The sequence below is a fragment of the Channa argus genome, chromosome 12 (assembly GCF_033026475.1).
Source record: "Channa argus isolate prfri chromosome 12, Channa argus male v1.0, whole genome shotgun sequence".
Lineage (NCBI taxonomy): Eukaryota > Metazoa > Chordata > Actinopteri > Anabantiformes > Channidae > Channa > Channa argus.
In genome coordinates, this window is record NC_090208.1 from 25,061,151 (window position 1) to 25,081,234 (window position 20,084).

At 39.8% G+C, this 20,084-nt stretch overlaps 1 protein-coding gene across 5 annotated transcripts in view; it reads right to left on the minus strand.

The window, feature by feature from the left end:
- Positions 1-20,084, minus strand: part of afap1 (actin filament associated protein 1) — a 100,617-nt gene that overhangs the window by 21,508 nt on the left and 59,025 nt on the right. For 3 of the 5 annotated variants that reach the window (XM_067524858.1, XM_067524857.1, XM_067524859.1), the window contains exons 4-7: positions 5,570-5,678; positions 5,222-5,433; positions 4,908-5,087; positions 263-349 (exon numbers count right to left, since the gene is read on the minus strand). In XM_067524858.1, the coding sequence (XP_067380959.1) occupies positions 263-349; positions 4,908-5,087; positions 5,222-5,433; positions 5,570-5,678 (588 nt within the window). The remainder of the gene's footprint in view (positions 1-262; positions 350-4,907; positions 5,088-5,221; positions 5,434-5,569; positions 5,679-20,084) is intronic. The other 2 variants (XM_067524860.1, XM_067524861.1) reach the window with 2 other exon arrangements.

The following is a 20,084-nucleotide window of genomic DNA, read 5'->3' on the forward strand; positions in this document are numbered from 1 at the left end:
TCAGTCTCAGAGTTATTAACCCAGCTACCGGTAGCCATTTTTCAGCTGAAATGCAGAATGACTGTGCCCTTCCTGCCCAGAAAAACAACATTAGCAAGTAGTTGGTGAATATACAGATGCATTAATGAGCTAAAGGTCCAGATATTTCTCAGGAGTTGTGGAGACCAAATACAGATGTTACTTGATCAGCTTGCAGAGAGAACATTAACCAAACAACAGTCAATGATAAAAATTTGGCTAATCTATTAGTTTACAAGTTTACCTTTTCCAATTCAGGCTTGTGCACCGGTGACCCAGATGCAGCCCCTTCCAAGTCTACAGTCCCATTAACACACACCTCTCTCATCACCTGGAAAACAGCAAAATATAACTTTATTTTATGAGGCTGCAGGGGTTGTCTGCTACACACACATTAGATACTACAGAGTTTTACTACGTCCATTAAATCCTTATGCAACAAGACCCACTAGAGGTGAATGAGATCTGCGGGTCTCTGTATGGGGCGCCAATGTGCATCACAATGACCTTGGTGGACTTTAAACCTGGAAGGCCACCTTTCAGTTGGGGCAGTCTTAGGCACAGGGGCATATGCAGATTAACGGTCGGCAGTGGAAAATTAATTTGAGTCTTTATGAGCAAGTCAGCTCATGCACTCTGTGACACACACATATTACCTCTCATCTTCTCCACAAGTATTCTGAACCATCTCTGGCAGTGCAGAGCTCCTCAGTTCAATGGTTTTGGCTTGCAGGGAGCATAATTGGGTTTCACAGGGGAAATGACAGACTGTGGCTCCATGGGTTTGGCTAAAGAAGTGGTTTAGAGGCCGGAGTGCAGGGCAGACTTAAACATCATGTCTGTCTTCCCTTGGAAAGGTGTTTTGCCAGACTGGGCTAGTATGTAAGGCTGATGATGTAGAACAAACTAAACTGAAGTAGGTGATGGGGCTATGCATCATAGTAAAATTAGATTGTGCATGCTCTAGGCATTGAAGCGATATAAGCGATATTTTATATATATATTCACATCCCAGAATCACACGTCACATTCTTTCAACATTCTATGCAATAAAGTTAGCCTGAAACCTACATTCAATGGACTATTTAAACTATTTTAACCAGTCTCACGTTGTAAAAATGCAAAACTGCAAAGTTTAAAAAATATTCAGTGCCTTTACTCACTTGGGATATGTCATTTATCTAGAAAAACACAGAAGACACATTTAATTTTTAATAATCAAACAATATTTAATTTCCTCGCAGTGTGTAAAAGGGTTTCTGGAGAAAAATTGCATTATTTACCAAAATGTTCACAGCTAATTTTCCATGCTCGGTGAACTTAAACCATTTGCCTTTGGCTGCACTTGTCATAGTATACACCACTGATGCATGAAATCAATGAAGAGTAATTTTACTTTTCAAATTGTAATTTTATCTTAATTTATTCCTTTCGTTAGGAAACTTGCGTGTACATGGTTTGTGCTGCTGGACATCAAAGCATAGTAGAATAGTTGCATATTTATTATTATTTTCAAGTGTGAGATAAACTGAGTAGTCAGGAATTAAACTTTGGGTGTTTAATTTTTTGCAGTGTAGCACCAGTTAATCCTATGCACTTGTCCCTAGAAAATGAACCAATAAACAAACAATGATGATAGCATGTACACAATGATCATACACTGTCAAGACAGTTTGCAGTTAATGATGATGCAGAGTTGAACTGTCACGGTGCTGTCGTAATGCAATATTTAGCATTAGCATTGGCTATTGTGAATATATTCATTACCTTCAATATCCTGCAGAACAAGGCAAGAGAACTAACATTTTTGCATTAGCCAATGAGACAAGGGGCATGAGGTCATACTGCAAGAGGAAAAAGAGAGGAATTAAAATGTTGGTATGCCTCCACCAACCAGTCCCATTTAAGTTTACATGCATGCGTGTCTAGACCCATATTCTAATCAGTTCATTTTGGAGTTCACGTTGAAGCTTGTGCAATTTGTGAAGATTTTTCGAGCTGTTCCTGTAATATGGCAAGAATGGGACAGATAAGAAGGAAAAATGCAGGTCACAGTGACTGTGAATTTTGATTGCCAAAATCTGGACACTTAGTTTTCTCAAAACATTCCCGTAGTATCATGTGAATGAGGCAGACAGACATACAAACAGACACAGGGATCAATGGACACCATGAACGAGTAAATGTTTCAGCTATGAATTAAGAGAGTTTTGGAATATGGGGAGAAATCTAACCAATTCTAAAAAGCACTAGGAAGACTAGACTAGGAAGGCGAGTGAAGTGAGCACACAATAAGAACATGTGTGCTCCATAAACATATCATTAACAGACAGTGTCTGTGAAAACCACTACTCTAACTAATGGACTGTGGGAATGTTAGATACTCTCCTAATAGTCCCTTCATCCTCTTATCTCCTTTTCAGGACTTTCCTTTTCTTGTCCTTTACTTCCTCTTTCCTCCCATTTCCTCCCATTCTTTTGCATTCTCCCTCTTCCTCTTGCCATGTCTCATCTCTATTAACTTTTGTTATGATGACACATTGTTGGCTGACTGATGCGACAAGGGTGGGAAATGTCATAGGAAATCTTTATTTCCATTATCCAAATTGGTAATATGAAGATTTATTGCCTGTGGGATGAAGATTTCCAGAGGATCGTACAAAAATTGAGAAAAAGAGGTCAAAAGACAAAAGGAGAAATGAGGAGAATAATGAATAAGTGAATGACTGGTTAATACCCTGTGGTCCTAGCAACACAATACCCAAACAGACATAAAACACGCTAATCTTTCTGGCTGGATGCCACTCTTACACACCCTAAGGCTCGAGGGAATGCAGAGCAGCGTGGGGAATCTATCCTTCCATCACACTGTTGCCAATAAAATGAATAAAGCACAAGGACCCTCAGCCAAGTGGATCTGATGACTTCTCAGTACAGCAGCATACCAAAGTACATGTGTCGATTAAGCAAACAAAAACAGCAGAAAGATTGTGTGAGTGAAAAATAGATTGCCATAGTGTTATCAGTTCAATATGTTTCCAATACCCAGGCCCCCCATTAAATATGAATCCAAGTTTCTGCAAGCAGTCTTTACCATAGTTTGGGTTAAACAGAGATTTGTATATTTTCACAGGTTTGGTTGAGACTGCCTGCAATGGACCCGGTGAGGTTACCTGACCCAGCCAATCAACAAACAACGGCTAACTACTGAGGGGAAAGAGTAATTGAATCAAGACGAAAAACACAAACTGTTTTGATCTTTGACAATCAAAAACATATAAATGTTGAAACTTCAAGAAGAAGAGTGAAAGCAAACACTCCAAAGAATAATTCTGGTGTTTCCATCAAATTGTCTACAGGGCAAAATGCTCCACTCTTCATTTTTTTAAACAAGGCCTTTGGTAAGGATGAAAAAAATTGTGGCTCTGAGTCTAAAAGCCTATTGCAAGCTCAGTGGAATTAAGCTGGCAGATTTTAGTGGGCATGAATGATTACAGAAATACCATCACACAAATGAAAAAGAAAAACATTTTAAATAGTGCACAATAGGTTGTCATGGACAAAACAAGCAATTCCAGGAGATTCTCAGAAGAGCCGAGGAAAGCGGAGGCAAAAAGGAGGGAGGGACTGTGGTTTCTTTTAAATCCAAAGACCAGATGAGGGCCGTCATTCCTCCTGTGATTAAAATAGAAAGAGCCCAGAGGTGCTGTAACTCCACTTACAACAAATGGATGCAGGGGTTAAAAACAGAGAAGTAGCCAGACCTATTTGATGTCTGCAGGGCAGGTTTGTTTTGAAAAATTGTCAAGCAGACAGAGAAAAAAAATCAAAGGTGGGAAAAGAAGACAAGAGCGAGGGTGTGTGAGGGAGAAGGAATGTGTGAGACAGAAAGCAGAGGATCAGAGGAGGGAATACAAACCAAACATCTTTATCAGCCGAACAACCTCTCCACAACAAACCACACGAACAAATTGATTGTTGCAGATGGCACACACCTCGTGCTGGGGAACCCAGGCGCAATGCTTCACAGCAAGCATGTTTGGCCACTTAACTGTGTTTGAAAGTTCTCTTACTTTCTGCAATGGGTCATGAGGCTGTGATCTGAAACAATATCAAATCAGCTTAGGTGGCTCCACTCAGGAACATCTTACTGATTAGCTTTAGGACTGTGGATTATTTCACATGGTCTTTATTGGCAACTTAAGTGATTTCAGTTCAAACCTGCAAAAATTGAAACTTTCATAACTATTTTTCCATTTTGAGCTAAACATTGAACAACAGTGGTCAGCGCTGCTTCCTTACAGCACGGAGGTCACATATTTGCCTCCCCGGCCAGCTGTGGCCTTTCTGTGTGGCGTTTCCATGTTCTCCCTGTGTTGATGGGGGCTTCCTCCGGGCACTCTGCTTTCCTCACACAGTCCAAAGCCATGTTAATTGTTGACTGTAAATTGCCTGTAGGTGTGAATGTGAATGGTAGTCTGTCTGTGTACGTATCTCTGTCTGACCTTGATACAGACTGTCAACCTGTTCAGGGTGTACCTCACCTCTTGCCCAGTTGACAGCTGGAATAAGCTCCCCCTTGCAACGCTAAACAGGATAAGTGATTACAGGTAACCGATGGACGGATTGAGCTAGATAGGTACCTATAATGAGCCACTAACCATGGAGAGTAATGTTAGTATGACATGAATTTGTTTGTTGCCTGTTTTGTCACTTTAAGTCGACTTGGCTGTTTTTCTAAGTGCAAGAAATAAATGTTCAGCTCTACCATTTGAGCACTGTTCTTTTTGGCATCATGGGACCACGTTTTATTCCAGACCAGTCTGAATTAATTCAATATGGTTAAAGTGGAAAATATGTAAAAAGTGGTTTTTGGGGGTCAATGTTACCTTGAGCCACTCTTCAGCCTGTTCTTTGCTCTGTACAGCCAACACCAGGGCATCCGCCCCCTGGTGGACAATCTTCAGTTCATGCTTCTTTTTCTTGCCATCTTTGGGAATGTGAGTGATGCTGCACCCTGACAGGGTCAATTCCATCTGGGGAGTGTGGTCTTTGGAGGACTTGTAACACTAGAGGGGGAGAAAAATGAAAGGTTATGCTAGAGGAACCAAACATAACTCTGCTGAAATAATACCGTGCCTAAATTCCACAGCCCCATCTGCTCACATTCATAGATGAGCAAATGCTTTAAATTGTTCCTAACCAGTAGTTTGTTGTCTTTGATGACACAGAGGAGTTTGGTCCACTGGCCAAAGCGCTTCTTGCGCAGCAGAAATGCACAGATTCGGGCGTCCTTCACAAGATCCATGGATGCTTCTTCAGAGGGCCACTGGTGACGCATTTTCTGACCCTTCCCATCCTCCTCTTCTTCATCGTAAGACTCATAGGAGCTGCTCATGGCATCTGAGTCATAGTCTGAGAGGGATGTGCACACAAAAACAGGGTTTAATTAACGTTTTTCTCTACAACAAGTAATTTAATACTTGGTGCCATTAAGCTTGTGAGTAAAGACATTATATTAGTGATGTATACTAAATCACCTATCACTCACTGGAGGTAATGTATTCAGGAGTCTTTCCAGGACTTAAAGGAACTGCCTCCTCATAGTATCCTTCTGGTAGAGAGGAGCTGGGCAGTGGAGGGGGGCCATTGTTTGAAGGCTGGACAGAGAACGAGAGTTTCCACTGATTATCTTTATTTTTACTGCATGTCCAAAGAGAGGCGATAGAGAATGACATCATCAGCAAATCTAAGGTGGTAGACTGCTCAGTATGGCCATGGTGACCCTTGTTTTCCATGACATTATTAGGACCACCGGTATTAATGTTGTGGCTGATTGATGCATAGCACAGTTTTTAGTAATTTGTTTATTAGCTTGTCAGTGCAGCACTCACAATGAGCTACGTTGTCAACTCAAAAACGACACAATCACTGAGACATTGGCGGCACTTCACTGTGCATTAATTACAAAATGTGAAAGGAGCACACTGAAAAAGAATGCTTGTGTGGAAGAAAAGACAATAATTATAAGGTATGGTTCTCCGGGACAGAGAAAACAAGTAAGTAGCCAAGAGAAGTGTTGTTTTAAGAAACGTGATCTGAAATCTTGGTTAGAGCAATTTAACACTGGCTGAAACTGACTTCTAAAGTGATTTAATAAACCAATTAAAGAAGCAGGACTGTGACCCAACAAGGATCAGAAAGATGTTTGCAAGGAACAAATACTTAGATCCTGAATGTCTTTATGATATTTTCCTGGTATTATACTAAGGAGCTCATGACAGGAGAGGGTGGATTTTCTCTCTGGTGTCAATCAGTCCCACAAATCTACTGACCAGAAAGGGCGATCGGTCGCTCAAACTGGCATGATGTCTTTTGGCCCTTCTCTGACATTTCATATCTAAGAAATAAATGAACTATAAAATTCAAATGTGATAATCTTGAAGCGTGTAGATGCAAGATTATCAACCGGTTAAAAAACAATGTCTCACTGGCTGGAAACACTGTAAAAAATACATTATTAGAGTCATACATAGATTTTAAGTAAGCACTACAATATGAAACTCTGAAATGCACTAGCATGAGATACAGAACTCAATAATTCTGCTCGACCCAGCCCTCCCTCTCCCTGTACTAATGCGCCCCATGATGTAGCAACATGCTCTGCCCAGAGCTTCAGGTGGTAAAGTAAGTGATTCTCTTTATCTGTAGAAAAATGTGGTTGTTCTAGTGTCAAATGGAAATTCATCTTTACTGGAGAAAATAAGGGTTTTGGTGGGTGTAAATCACTGCTTACAGGAGCCCAGTTGAGTGCAGCATGGGCCAATAAGAGCAATGCTTCTTCTAGGCTCTTCATTCTTCGTAGTACACAGGCTACAAGCCAGTACAAGACAACTTTACACTGCATAAGATGTTGTCAAGCTGTAAAGACCTTATAAGGATACACTAAGTCCTCCTGAATCCTTTTCAGAAAGACATTGACCGAGCTGTAGACGCTGCAGAATTTTTTTTCCTTTTATGGAAAATCCCTTTTATTTGTCTTTATATGTTATTTAATGGTGACAGCACTGATTTTCAGATGCCAGCTCAGTTATAGAGGCTGCAGAGTTATGTGCTACAGGCGTTTGGCTACAGCTGACCCATTTAGGTATCAGCAGTGCAATGACATCTGCAGTCATCACAATAGCAATGCGGAACATTCATAATAGGGTTTGGCTAATGTGCAACCTTCATGGCTAACTTCTCCAAAGTGGACAGTGGACAGTCCAGCATTGCAGTCTCTCTGAATACTGGGAAATCAAAAATGTTATAAAATACAATACAGAACATTACACTTGCTATTTTATAAAGATGACCTGAAATTTTATATTTTTTTCCTATTTCTTTGATTATTTTTTGAATGAATGCTAGTGGCACTGTGTATCTGTTGTTGACTTTTTAGCCTATTAGACTGTCCTCTAGGACACAGTTAGTCCAATGTGCACAATGCAAAGGGTGGTTCCTTCTTTTTCTGTCTCTTGTCTCAGTCAATGTATTCCTCCCCCGTGTGCTAATCCTCCTCTTTATCCAGTCTGTTTCTCTTTCTTTATATGCACTGTAAGCAGTGAGCCAGGCCACTTAAATGAGGAAAGGCAGAGAGAAAGGCAGGAACCTTATCGCATCTCCTCTGGGGGAAACCGTGGTTCGGTGAACTCATTTCTTGGCAGGCAGTCATTGCCCTGCTAAACTCAAAGAACCACCAGCATTCCCCTTCCTACCACAACCCTAAGCGAAAAGCCCCAACTATTACACTTTTCAATCTTCACCAAACAATAAAGGTTTGAAAGTGAATGAGAAACTGGACTTGTTTGCGTTGATAGAGGTGTGGAGATAAAGCGCGTTAAGTTTGCAGCTTCAAATCTCACATCGCAATGACTTCCTTTAGAAACCTTTTGATTAACAATAATACCACTAAAAATCATGAAGAACGCTAACATCTCATTGATTGCAGCAGCATACATTGCATTAGACTCCAGGGAATGTGATCCCACAGCTTTGCTATGTAGTGACTCACTCACAAACTCACACACGCACACACACACATATACACAAACACTTGTATACACGTGCATAAACACACTTTTGCCTTTGGGTTAATTCCCTGAAACAACAGCCTGGCCACATCACACAAGTCATCTTCAGAACACTGACACTGCAACACAGTGCAACCAACAGGAGTTCGTGGTGGTTGCAAAACCTACTGCCCCACTGCTGACCATAAACACATAGCACATGGCATGATCAACATCAACAATCAACAGTTCACTGGTTCCCTGGTTTACAGTGAAAAAACTATCTACTTATCATGTTTGGGCTGAAACCACCAGAATAAGATAGAACTTTAAATATAGACAAATACACTGAAGTTTTTAGTCAACCTGATAATTGGGCTCAGAATAAAAAAACTAAAAACTCCTTCGAAATCTTTATTTATTTTACATAGCAGCTCCCATGGGGTTCCACGGCATATTTGTGTACTGACTATAGAAGATACGCAGCTTCATCTGGGGTTTCTAACCTTTACTGTAATTCTCACAACCTCCTCCAAAATATAGTGGTCAGCTGACACGTAATGTTGAGTGTTTGAATGAGTCACTGTTAAGCTACTAATAATGAAGCTTTGTTTGAAAAAAAAGTTATTTGAAAAAATTATGTTCAGGACTGTACTGAGATTTGTGAAAAATGTCTGTTTTCAAGAGGTTGGGTGTCGTGTGGGGTCCTTAAGGGCGACTTCACGGATTTTCAACTTGCACGCTATGACTGATGTTTAGGTTATAAATGTACATTCATGCTTTTAAATTTCCCTCTGACTTCCGTGTATTCTAATATTTCTCTGCTTCTAGCTGAATAACTCCTCCAGATGACATCACCTGAAGGAGTTTTTCATCATTAGGAGTTCAGATTGTGTCATCTGGGAGAGCTCTTGAAAAGCAGGTCGGCCATGATTACAAACTCCATAGTGTGAGCAACAACGTGACATAATCTAAAACTCAATGTTCCTCCTAGTGATGTCATCTGGAGGCCTTTTAAAGCTAGAAGTAGAGAGCTATTTAGATATATATAAGTCAGTGGGAATTTTAATGACTAGCCAAGAAGCACAAGAGGCACAAGTTTAAAATCAGCGACAGTGTCCTTTAATTGGATTTTCTGCTTGTCACAATGAAATGGATGGATGGATGGATGGATAAATGTAGATGGATGGATAACGAGTGAACTGTTAACTACTAATTAGGCGTAAACATGGAATAACTTTGGTATAAGCTTATGTAAAGAGTTTCAAGGGAGACTTTATGTACTGTCATTGTCTACATGCTGTTCCTCCCTAAAAAGAACATGATGCTAATGAGAACCCTGCCAAGTAGAAGAGCACACACAGGCCATGAGCATGGATGGACATCAGAAATGTTGGAATTCCACATTCATAATATGTAATTAGGTAGTGGTAAAGAAGTCCTGACCTTGGTTTAAATTCGCTAGAGTGGGAGGTTTGTCTGCTGCTCGGGCTCTGGTCTCATACTTATATCTAAAGCTTTATGCCAAGTATCTGTTTTTGCCCTCTGTAGGACTTGAACTGAAGGATTCTGCGACCGTGCCAATGGGATGCTTAAATGGATCAACATAGTAAAGACAGGAAAGTCACTCCTTTGAAAAGAGTTTAAAAAAGGAGAACCTCATTTCCCATGATTCTAGGCAAATATGTCAATGTTTAAGAGCATGTTTGTCAGTTTCAGGGAACTGTAACTAATTTTCAAATAGGCATTGGTTGGTGACTGACAAATGAAAAAAAAAATGCTAAAACTTACCGTATATGAACATAAAACTGTCCTTGTTAGATTATTAGTACAAAAGCCGCATTAGAAAATAGCCAAATCTTTTGAGATGTTATTTCCACAACCACCCTCAACTCTCAACTACTTGAGAGTTATACGAATGCACATCTTGAAGAAGAACAATGCAGCTGAAGCCTTTAATTGTTGCCCCCTGGACATCTCTCTACTTGTACAACTTGAGGTCCTTGCTCAAGGTCACATGGATGGTAGTTATTTTAGAGAGGGTTGAATCGTTTTCTTTCCTTGCCATAGTTTTTGAAGAAGGTCGAACCTTTATCCCTCGTTTCCAAGCCACTGCCCCTTAGAGTATGTGTTATTAGTCTTGTCGCATGTCAGGTGACGAGTCAATTTTTTCAAATCAGCAGACTTTGCATCATCACAACTTCAAACACACCACAAGCGCTATGCAAGAGTATGATATTTATCAAAAGACTGTAGTGCTAGTTTCTCATCGGCCTCAAGCTTTACCCAGCAAACCTTTGTCCCAGGATAACCCTGAGTCAACTAGCTTGCAAGAAACTTTTTGGGTTTACATTTTGTAGTTAAACTCTGCTGAGAGATACTAAGCCTTTAATATCCTAAAGTTACAAATAGGTTTATTCTTATTTTGGTCTGTCTTTGTATAAATGTGGCTTACAGCTACAGTTTCCTCTTAGCCCAATTCAAGCTTTATGCATTTGTCTGTAGCTTAGAACATTTTTCAAAACTGTCAACATGATTTCATTTACATTTTTATTTTCAAAAATCGTAATTCAAGAACAAGCATTTTATAACAGTTTTCTTAAAGTTGGAGACTTAACCCAACATTATCTATTCATGTACACCAACATTTTGTAGCGTCAGGTCATTACAATTTCAGCTATTAGTTGGAAAATTGTGGTAACAATTGCAACGGTGGCAGCTGTCCAGCAGCATTACTGAAAGCCCCATTGTATGGCAGTGGATGCCTATCTGGCCGCCTGCTGATTAGCCAACAGTCTTTACATAACAGCACTGTTTTATAGCTCAAATGTATATAAAGCTACTATGAGAAGAAAAAAGAAAACAAATGACAAACTAGAATGTGATAGACTAACACATATGCTGAATCTGTTGAAAAATCCCCTCTCTGCAAGGCTGGAGGAATTTGGCCAAGTTCAAGACCTGCCAAACTCTGCGATACATATCTAAGTGTTCCACCTCTCTGTTTATACATGAACCACCCATGCTAGTGTTGCGTCTGACAAAACAAAACCATTCTCACAGCTCCCATGGTAAACTCTACTCCTCACTTCCCCTGCATTACTTTTTCCCCTTTCCTGCCTAGGTCTGCAAGTTAAGTGTGTATTTTGTGGAACAGGTGCATTCACCAGAGTGTCATTACTGGCAGATCTGCCAGCCTGCTGGCTAAGCTGAAAAAATAACTGCAGGGTGAGATTGGGCTGGGTATTTCCTGCATTTCTCTCACTTCACAATGAGGTGTAATATGGGTCAGCAGTAGCCAGTGGGAGTTGGTAGGGACCGGTGGTCCAGAGCTCTTTAAGAGAAGGGTGGGGTGGCAATGCTTTCCCTGGAAGGGAGCCCTGTAGGACCGTTTTTGAAATGGAAGTAGTCTAGTGCAGAGTAAAAAAGTCATTTGAATGTATTTTATATTAAGCAGCAGAAGAATGTTCGTTATTTTTGCATTCTTTTCACTTAAAATATAATCAGATTTCCGCACAATTCCTCAAATCAGACAAGGGGAGTTATTACATTTTCCTCCTTCAATAACATGATATCAGGGATGTTGATTGACTCGCATGAACTGCTTGCTTCAGGTCCTTCCACAGCATTTCAACACGGTTAAGGTCAAAAGGCCATCTTTTGTATAAAGACTTGTGTGTTTTTGGTCACGATCTAACTGCATGTCACACTTTTTGTTTTAGTTCATGGACACACTTCACATTTCTCTGTAGAATTTAATCGTACCACTTAGAATAGTTACTGGTCTAATTCCGGTCCAGAATCAGCAAAGCAGGCATAAATCATGTTGTTGTCATAACCGTGATACCAAGATGGAAAAAGTACCGCTCAGCGGAAAGCATTGTTTGGTGGTCATCAAACATAAAGCTTCTTATTCAAGCCAAAAAGTTATACTTTTGTCTCGTCCATCCACAGAGCCTTTTCCAAAAGCCTTCTGCTTTTTAACAAAGTCTTCATCCAAATAAAGATGGTCAGTAATGTTCTTTTTGGAGAGTAGTGGCTTCCTCATTGCAACTGTCATGCACACCACTATTTCTATATGATGGTGGACACATGAACATCGATCTTAGCCACTGAAAGAGAGGCTTTCATTTCCTAGGGATTTTTGTGACCTTTCAGATCCTTGCACTTCTTTGTCAGTCATTCACCTCTAGGGAGGGTAACAATGGTGTTGAGTCTTTTCCAATTACACACAATTTGCCTGTGAACAACTGTCTTTAGAAACTCCTCAACTTTACTTGCTCACATCTGATTGTCATTCCATAGATTAAACATCAGACTATTTTATCCATCACATTAATTGATAACAGGTTCTTATGTGAAAAATGTAAGATTGACCATTTTCTGCAATGTTTTTCAATTGGTTTTGTTTTATCTAATTTTAGAACATGTTTTAGATCATTTAAAAAGAATTAATGAAAATTCTCTACATTCCAGGTTCAACAATCACTGTACATAATACCTGCAGAGGAATTAGATATTGCCATCCATAGCGGAACATCACAAAACAGTTTAAAAAAAAAACAAATATGCCCCATTAACAGAGACCAATAAGGTCTGAATAAGATGTGTATTAACATTTTTCTGACACGGGTAACTGATAGACAAATATTTTAAATCACATAAGACATATTTTAGCATATCTGTTCTCACATTCCAACATTTGCCATCTCTACCTCTCTCTCCCCCCCAATACTTTGCAGTCACTGATCTCTTTCAGATTACAACGTCGGCATAAGATGTAGTCCACCTGAGTGCTTCTACGTCCGCTCTTAAATGCTCTGCATCACTTCATCTAATGCACACCAGAATTTCTCCTTCTCTTCTAACTCACATTCCACCTGTGAGGCATAACCACTAACAACACTTAACATCACACCTTCAATTTCCAGCTTCAGACTCATCGTTACCTTTGTCAACCAACTCTGAAGCCTTCCCTGTCATAGTCCCAACATTAAAAGTCCCTACTGTCAGTCCTACATTCTTGACTTTTCTCTTCCCTTTCTGCCTACAAACACACCTTCCTCCTCTCCTTTTTCAACCAACAATTTCCACTGGCACCCTGTAGGTCAATAACACAGGTGGCAGTTGTTGGTAACCTGACCAATCCAGTGTGGAAATCAGATTCAGTTTAGAAGTCAGGATTCATGTTAGATTTGGCACGTTTTATGTTGAATGCCCTTCTTGACACAGCCGTCTGCGGGAATTAATTCATACATAGAGGATACAAGTGAAGAGACAGCAAGGGATGGTGTGATAATGGAAAATGGGCTTTATTCTGACCTCAGTGGAAAGGAAACAACAAAAAAAATCAACACAAGATAGGGGAAGCAGGCAAACCACAGGGATAATGAACCTAAAGAATATGAAATGAGCATAAATACAAGGATGAGGAGATTAACAAGAAGCAGTTCTAGTGGAAATTAAATAATTTGAAAATGAATGCAAATATGTAAGCTGAGGAATCTATGTGAACCAAAACTAGTAAACCTAAACGCAACAGTACTGGGGAAAACAAAGCTAACAGAACACAATCAAGGACACGTATTAACAAAAACCCAAAGACTGCACACAAATAACAATCAGGGGAAGGTATAACCAATATACCAAACGTCAGACTAAAAACCACGAGAAACAAAGTCCATAGAAATGGGGGCCAGGGACAACAGGGAAGCTGGAAGTTCCTCAGAAAGAAGACAGCAAGGATTTGGCAGGAAGTAATTGTTGCAGGGTTGAAATTGAGTTTCTTAATGAGCTGAAGCAACTGAGCAAACGGATCAGTGGAGAATAACAATTCGATAAGTCTGGACACCTGTGGGTGACCAGACACAAATGGGGTACAGATCAAGACAGAGAGGAAGAGAGAGAGAGGGAGGGTGAGAAGGCAAAAAGTGCAGGTATGAGAATTGTTAAAGGCAGAGCTGGCTCTAGCCATTTTGGTGCTCTAGGGAAGATTATAGCCATTTTTCGATATGCATTCTTCTCTGTACTTGCATTCTCGCAGACTTGTGAACGTCATGAGTCAAAGCCAAGCACTGTTCCAATCCAAAGATCGCATCTAACTAAGTACAGTTGAAATAGCCGGAAGTGTTCCGCTCTGCCCGTTTTATCGAGGATGCTTTGGGAGCAGAACTGTATGGACTTGTGGTAGTGCCTTGCACGCCAACCAGAGTCTTGGCGGAGAGTTAAAGCTAAAGCTAAGAGGTGATTAAAAACTCCTAGTACTGCTATTGCACCACTCAGGATTTTTTCATTGGAGAAAGTGTCCCTTTAGATTTATAATGTGTGGTCTGTTTTCTATTTGTGAATCTGACCGGACATTATGTCACCGTGAGAACCATTCGTTCAGATGAGACAGTGGTCATGTCAGCAGGCTGCAACCAAGCTTCTGAGAGGATCTGACAGATAACGTCTGCGGTCATCCCAGGAGACAAAAGGCTTAGCGCTAGCTCTGTTGTCAGTAGCTTTTTATAAGTATTTAAGACAAAAGCTTTTTGAAATATGTTGCTGCCAGTTTGATGAAGATGTTATATATTTTATTGAAAATTGCTGCTGGCAGCAAAAACCCTTCTGCCCCAATTGCAAATAGTTCTCCCTACAAAAATACAAAAGTTGCACTGCAGGGTTAACTCAAAGTCGTCATCAAGAGATGCACACAAATAACTCGCCCCATCCCCTTCAACCAAATAATGAGAAACAACAAGGTAGGGGGTTGTTCTTGTTATTTCTTTGCTGTACTTCCTAATTTTTTTATTTTTAACACAGAGCACAAGGAAAGGGTTCCAGTTGGAGCAGCAAATTATTAGTATTATTTCCATATTTTAAGGGCTAGCAGCAGTGCCATAACCCCCAGCAGCTGGCACCTATATGGCCTATGCCAAGCGCCAGCTCTGGTCAGAGGACAGGGTGTGTACGAGTGGACAGGTCAAGATCAGGGAGGGCCAGCAGGGTCCAGAGTCGGAACCAAGACAAAAACGTATGCTCATCTGCTTAACAGACCTACTGCTTAACTGAGGCAGTCTCAGCAGAGATCCAGTCCTTTTACCCACTTTTTCTTGTTTCACTTACTATCAGAAACTAGTAAATCAAGATTCTACATATACAAGATACAAATCTTGTTGTGCAGCATTACAGAAGATTCATCTATTTGCTCTACATTCTGCTGATTGAATAACCATTCAATTTGCATCATAGCACACTAATTGCTGATCTTCTCAGCATAAGCTGTGCATGGAGGATGAAAAGGGTGAAACTCGTTTTTGAGCCCATCTTTCTCTGCGCACACTGCTTGTTCACAGCTTATAAAAAGTATGTTTGGATTTCACTCTATTTTGGCCTTTTTGTTGTTACTGTCTGTTGTTTGACACTATTTAATAAATTATTTATAAACAATTGTGTTTACATCCCCTCCTTTGCATGCCATTGTTCTTTGGATACTAATTGCATTGAAAGCTTCAAGCAGGCAAGGAAAAAAAAACTAATCTGTCACCAAAACAGCCCATTCTTTTTACCCGCCAGCTGCCCCCTTAGATTTTATTTGGTAAAACAGAAAAATGTAGTAGTTCTCTACCAGACTGCAGAAATAGCTGCAATTTTCCCTTTATTAAGTCCCTTCAATCACATCATGAGTCAGGAAAAAAAAAAACCTGGCACTGTAAAAAGCCTTTGAACACTGGAGTGTGGGAATAAAAGTTGTGAAATTGGTTTTCCAGCTAAGTCTTAGGTACTCAATGAGGAATTTTTTGAAAGTGTGTTAGCATAAGTAGAGTTTTGGCCCTAAAAATTAACCATGGTGTGGGCATGTGTCACTTACTGATGTCCTACTACTCACTGCAGTAAAGACTAAATCCATCTCTGATTTGACATTTGCATGGGTGCCTCAGTGACAAACTGCATTGGCTTTTGATAGGATCTATTAAGCAACCTCATTTTCTGTCTCATGTCAATGACACAATAGTGCTGATGTCATTCAATGCTTTACTGTGGGTTACCAAAGCAACAAGCAGGGGAACCCCACAGAGAAACTAGATCAAATATGTAAACAGATCCATCACCACCAAATGGAGACCAAACCATGCCATGCGTCAAACTTCCAAAGGCAAATCCTTTCTGAAGATGTACAAAAGCAGGACTTTTTTAATTAAAATTGCGTGATTGCAACCCAACTCTTACAGGACTGCAATCCGTAGTTCAACATATAGTAGTATAGTAACACATTTACTTGCCATACAGTTTCCCTTCAAGACTGAAAACATTTGGTTTGGCAAAATACAACGGGTCTACATTTAGTCTAATTATAAAGCTGCAGGTCTATAGCCACCAACAATGGTAATGACTTGCAGTGAGTAAGAAATACCTTGAGAAAGTGGTGGTTTAAACCACCAGTGGTACCTAACAATACTTGGAAGTGCATTTAAACCTTGCAGACTGTATTGGCTACATCTGAATGCAAAGTGTGGGCTATGATGCATATTTATCTTTAAAAGTGCTTGAAGAGGGTTTAAAAAGTCCTTTGAGGCAGTTTGTCTGGTTCAAAATGAGAAAAAAAACACCTAATTAATTCCAAATGGGACACAGACTGCTACAAATAACACAGCGCAGAGGGCAAAAAAAGAGAACGAAGAAAGATGATGCATGATGTAAATGTTTTTGAATGCACATAATGAAACAAATATCTGTGTGTGTGTGTGTGTGTTTGTGTGTTACTGTGTGCCTTGAGGGAGTGTATGTTTGGGAAAGGTGGAAGGAGGGAATGTGCAGGGGAGGAGGTGAAGAAGGGGGGTGGCACCACTCTACAACATCAACACAGATGGAAATAATTTGTGTCTCAAGAATCCCCTCCTTCTGGTCCACATTCTGAACCTCTATAAAGACTCGCATGGCCCATAGCATGCAACTGACAACGTGACTGAAAACTAAGACTGCAAAGTTTATAAAATATTCAAGTAAAACTGCCCTTGATAATTCCAAATTAGAACATTAATAAGATTTAAGGTAATAGCTCAAAACTGTTTTGCTATGTTTTAAAAAGAAATTGTATTAATGCAGAATTGCAACAAATTTCATTATCTATAGTTCATAATATTGGTAAAAGTTTTAGGACTCGATACTATAAAGTTAAAATCATGAACCATACTACCAAAATTATTCAGAGGTGGTGGTGAAATCAGATTACTCGTTTTCTGCATGTATACTTTTTGATCTTTTGACGTCAGCTCTCTATAATTGTAAAGCAGAATTTACCAAGTTTTGGATTGTTCACTCAATCTAATAGGAAATGTGAGCTGGGCTTAGACCATCGTAAAACAGGTTGGTGATTAGATAGATAGATACTCATTGCAAAAGGAAATTCACAAATTCACACATCTACACTACTGGATTTCTAGAGGAACTGAAAGAAGAAAAGTGTTTTGTGGTCAGATGACTCCACTTATCAGCTTGTTTTCAAGAAAAATTAGTGTCAGGTTCTCTGTGTAAAAAATAAAAACCACGCAGTAGTCCAGACTGTTCTCTGGTTCTCATCATTGCCAATTCAATATCTTTGGACTATAAAGGAAAACTAAACATGCATAATTTCTTTTTATGGATTGAACATTGATTAAAGTATTGGCTAAAATATTCAACAGAATGAGAACATCCATCGGTTAACCAATGGTTATCTACCATGTGACATATTTTTGATGTATACATGTGCAAGACAAAAAAATGAAGGCTGTTAAGCAACTATTCCTAACAAACTGCAAACAAATAATCGATTCTTGCATTTTTCCTTTCAAGAGCAAATGGTAAATTATCTGCACTTTTATAGTGCTTTTCTTCCTATTGATACCCAGAGCACTTTACACTGCTTGTCATTCACCGATCCACACTCACAATCACACACACGCTCACACACTGATGGGGGAGCTGTTATGCAGCTGGCCAGCACTCACTGGGAGCAACTAAGTTGGGGTTCAGTGTCTTGCTCAAGGACACTTTGACAACTGACAGGTGGAGGCGTAAACCCAACCCACAACCCTGGGATTAGTGGACGACTGCTCTACCTGCTGGGCCACAGTCATCCCCAAGAGTAGCATTGCGTTTGTTGGCTTATACATATACCCCCATAACATAACACCATATTGTTCAATATTAGATGTAAAAGTAATGTTAGCAATAGTGATTAGACATACTTTTATTAGTCACTTAGTGGATGAAAGATAAATTAATACTTTGATAACTGAGTAATCATTAATGTATTAAGTTTTCTGCTGGCTAATGTTAATGCTTTCATCAACCAAGATAATACATGTTCTTCCAAATTACTTTGTCTAAAAAGTCTTAAGGCTAATAGCATAATATAATAATGATAACAGTCTATATGACATTTTTAACACTATAGTTTGTCAAATAATTTCAATTTGTTTTCTGAGTCTCTTGATTCCTAATGGCATGAGTGTGTGTCTATGCTTGTGTGTGTGTTTGAGTGAATAAAAGCACTGTGAATACAAGTATTTACATTCAGCAACATATTTCACATACATATGTTTCTTATCATTAATGCCAAAGCTAATGACTGCACTGCATGTCCTAAATGAGACCATTATGCCCTGCTAACAGTTATGCTGTGTTAGCATGCCAGCATGTCTTGACTTTGGTTGAGGCAGCAATGTCACTAAAGTAGAAACATAATGCTGTGCAGACACTGGCCCCTTATTTGATTGCATGCAATTGATTTTATTAGCTGGACAACATTTGGCGTGCAGTGTAGGTAGTTACCCAACACCATTTAAATCACATGAATCAAGCTTCTGGACAATTGTAGTGTAAGCGCTTCCACAGTCTGATGACTCAGATGACTGTAGACAACTGCAAAAATTTTAATATAGAGATGCTGTGAGACAAAAATAAACCACTTTAGAATTGACACACAATCAAATGTCAGGATCTTCCAGCCATCCGAAATCCAATGTTCTTTTTCCCTTCTTGTTCTGTCTTGTTGGGGGAGGGGTCATCTATCAATCCCCTCCCCAGTTGCGGGTTCAATTCCCGGCTCCTTCGGTCACATGTCGAAGTGTCCTTGAGCAAGACACTGAACTCCAACTTACTGTAGTTGCTCCCGGTGAATGTTGGCCAACTGCATAGCAATCACACACCGCCCAGCGGTGTGTGATTGTGACTGCGAATGGGTGAATGAAAAGCAGTGTGAAGCGCTTTGAGTGCCAATACGAAGAAAAGCTGTACAAGTGCAAACTATTTATCATTCTTTCAGTGTCGGACCACAGTCAACTCATATTTCCCTGTTTGTCAACCCTGAAAATGCATCCATATTGTGTGATTACATTTATTGGAGATGTCACTGCACAAACCCAACCAGAGGCTCCATGCTGATGCTCAGCAGACATTCACACATAATGTAAGTGACTACAATGTATTTGTGTGAAGCTGCAGTTTTGGGTATGTGTTATGCTGAGCACATTTACATAATCTGCTCTGACAGGGTAGTTGTTTCCTGACTGATCTGCCACCGCTAAACACCAACAGTAGTAGTGTTAAAAAAGGTCATTCTTGGTTTATTCTTTCCCCAAAAATTACTTAGTGTGGTAAACAAATCATCAAATTAATAAATCAGGAAAAAGCGACAAATTACTTTTTCCCCCTTTAATTTTATAATTCCTACACGTTGGGTACTGAACCGTCTTTCTCCTTCGGCTTCTGCTGTAATCAAAATGCTCCTGACTGGCTCTCACCCGTCTGCAAATAAAGTTTGTCAGTGCAGCTGTGGTACTTAGCAGCTGGCTTTTCATTGACAATGAATCCGCAGTTGATCTAGCTGCATGTGTGAACACCCATTCAGTGTGAGGTCCAGTGGACTGACTGACATGTACAGGTTCTGGCCAAACAGGAAGGCAGACTAAAATGAGAAATGTGAGTTACACACAATGTCTGTTCAACCTAAGGATGTTTTGCAGTGTTATAATGATGCTTATATTATAT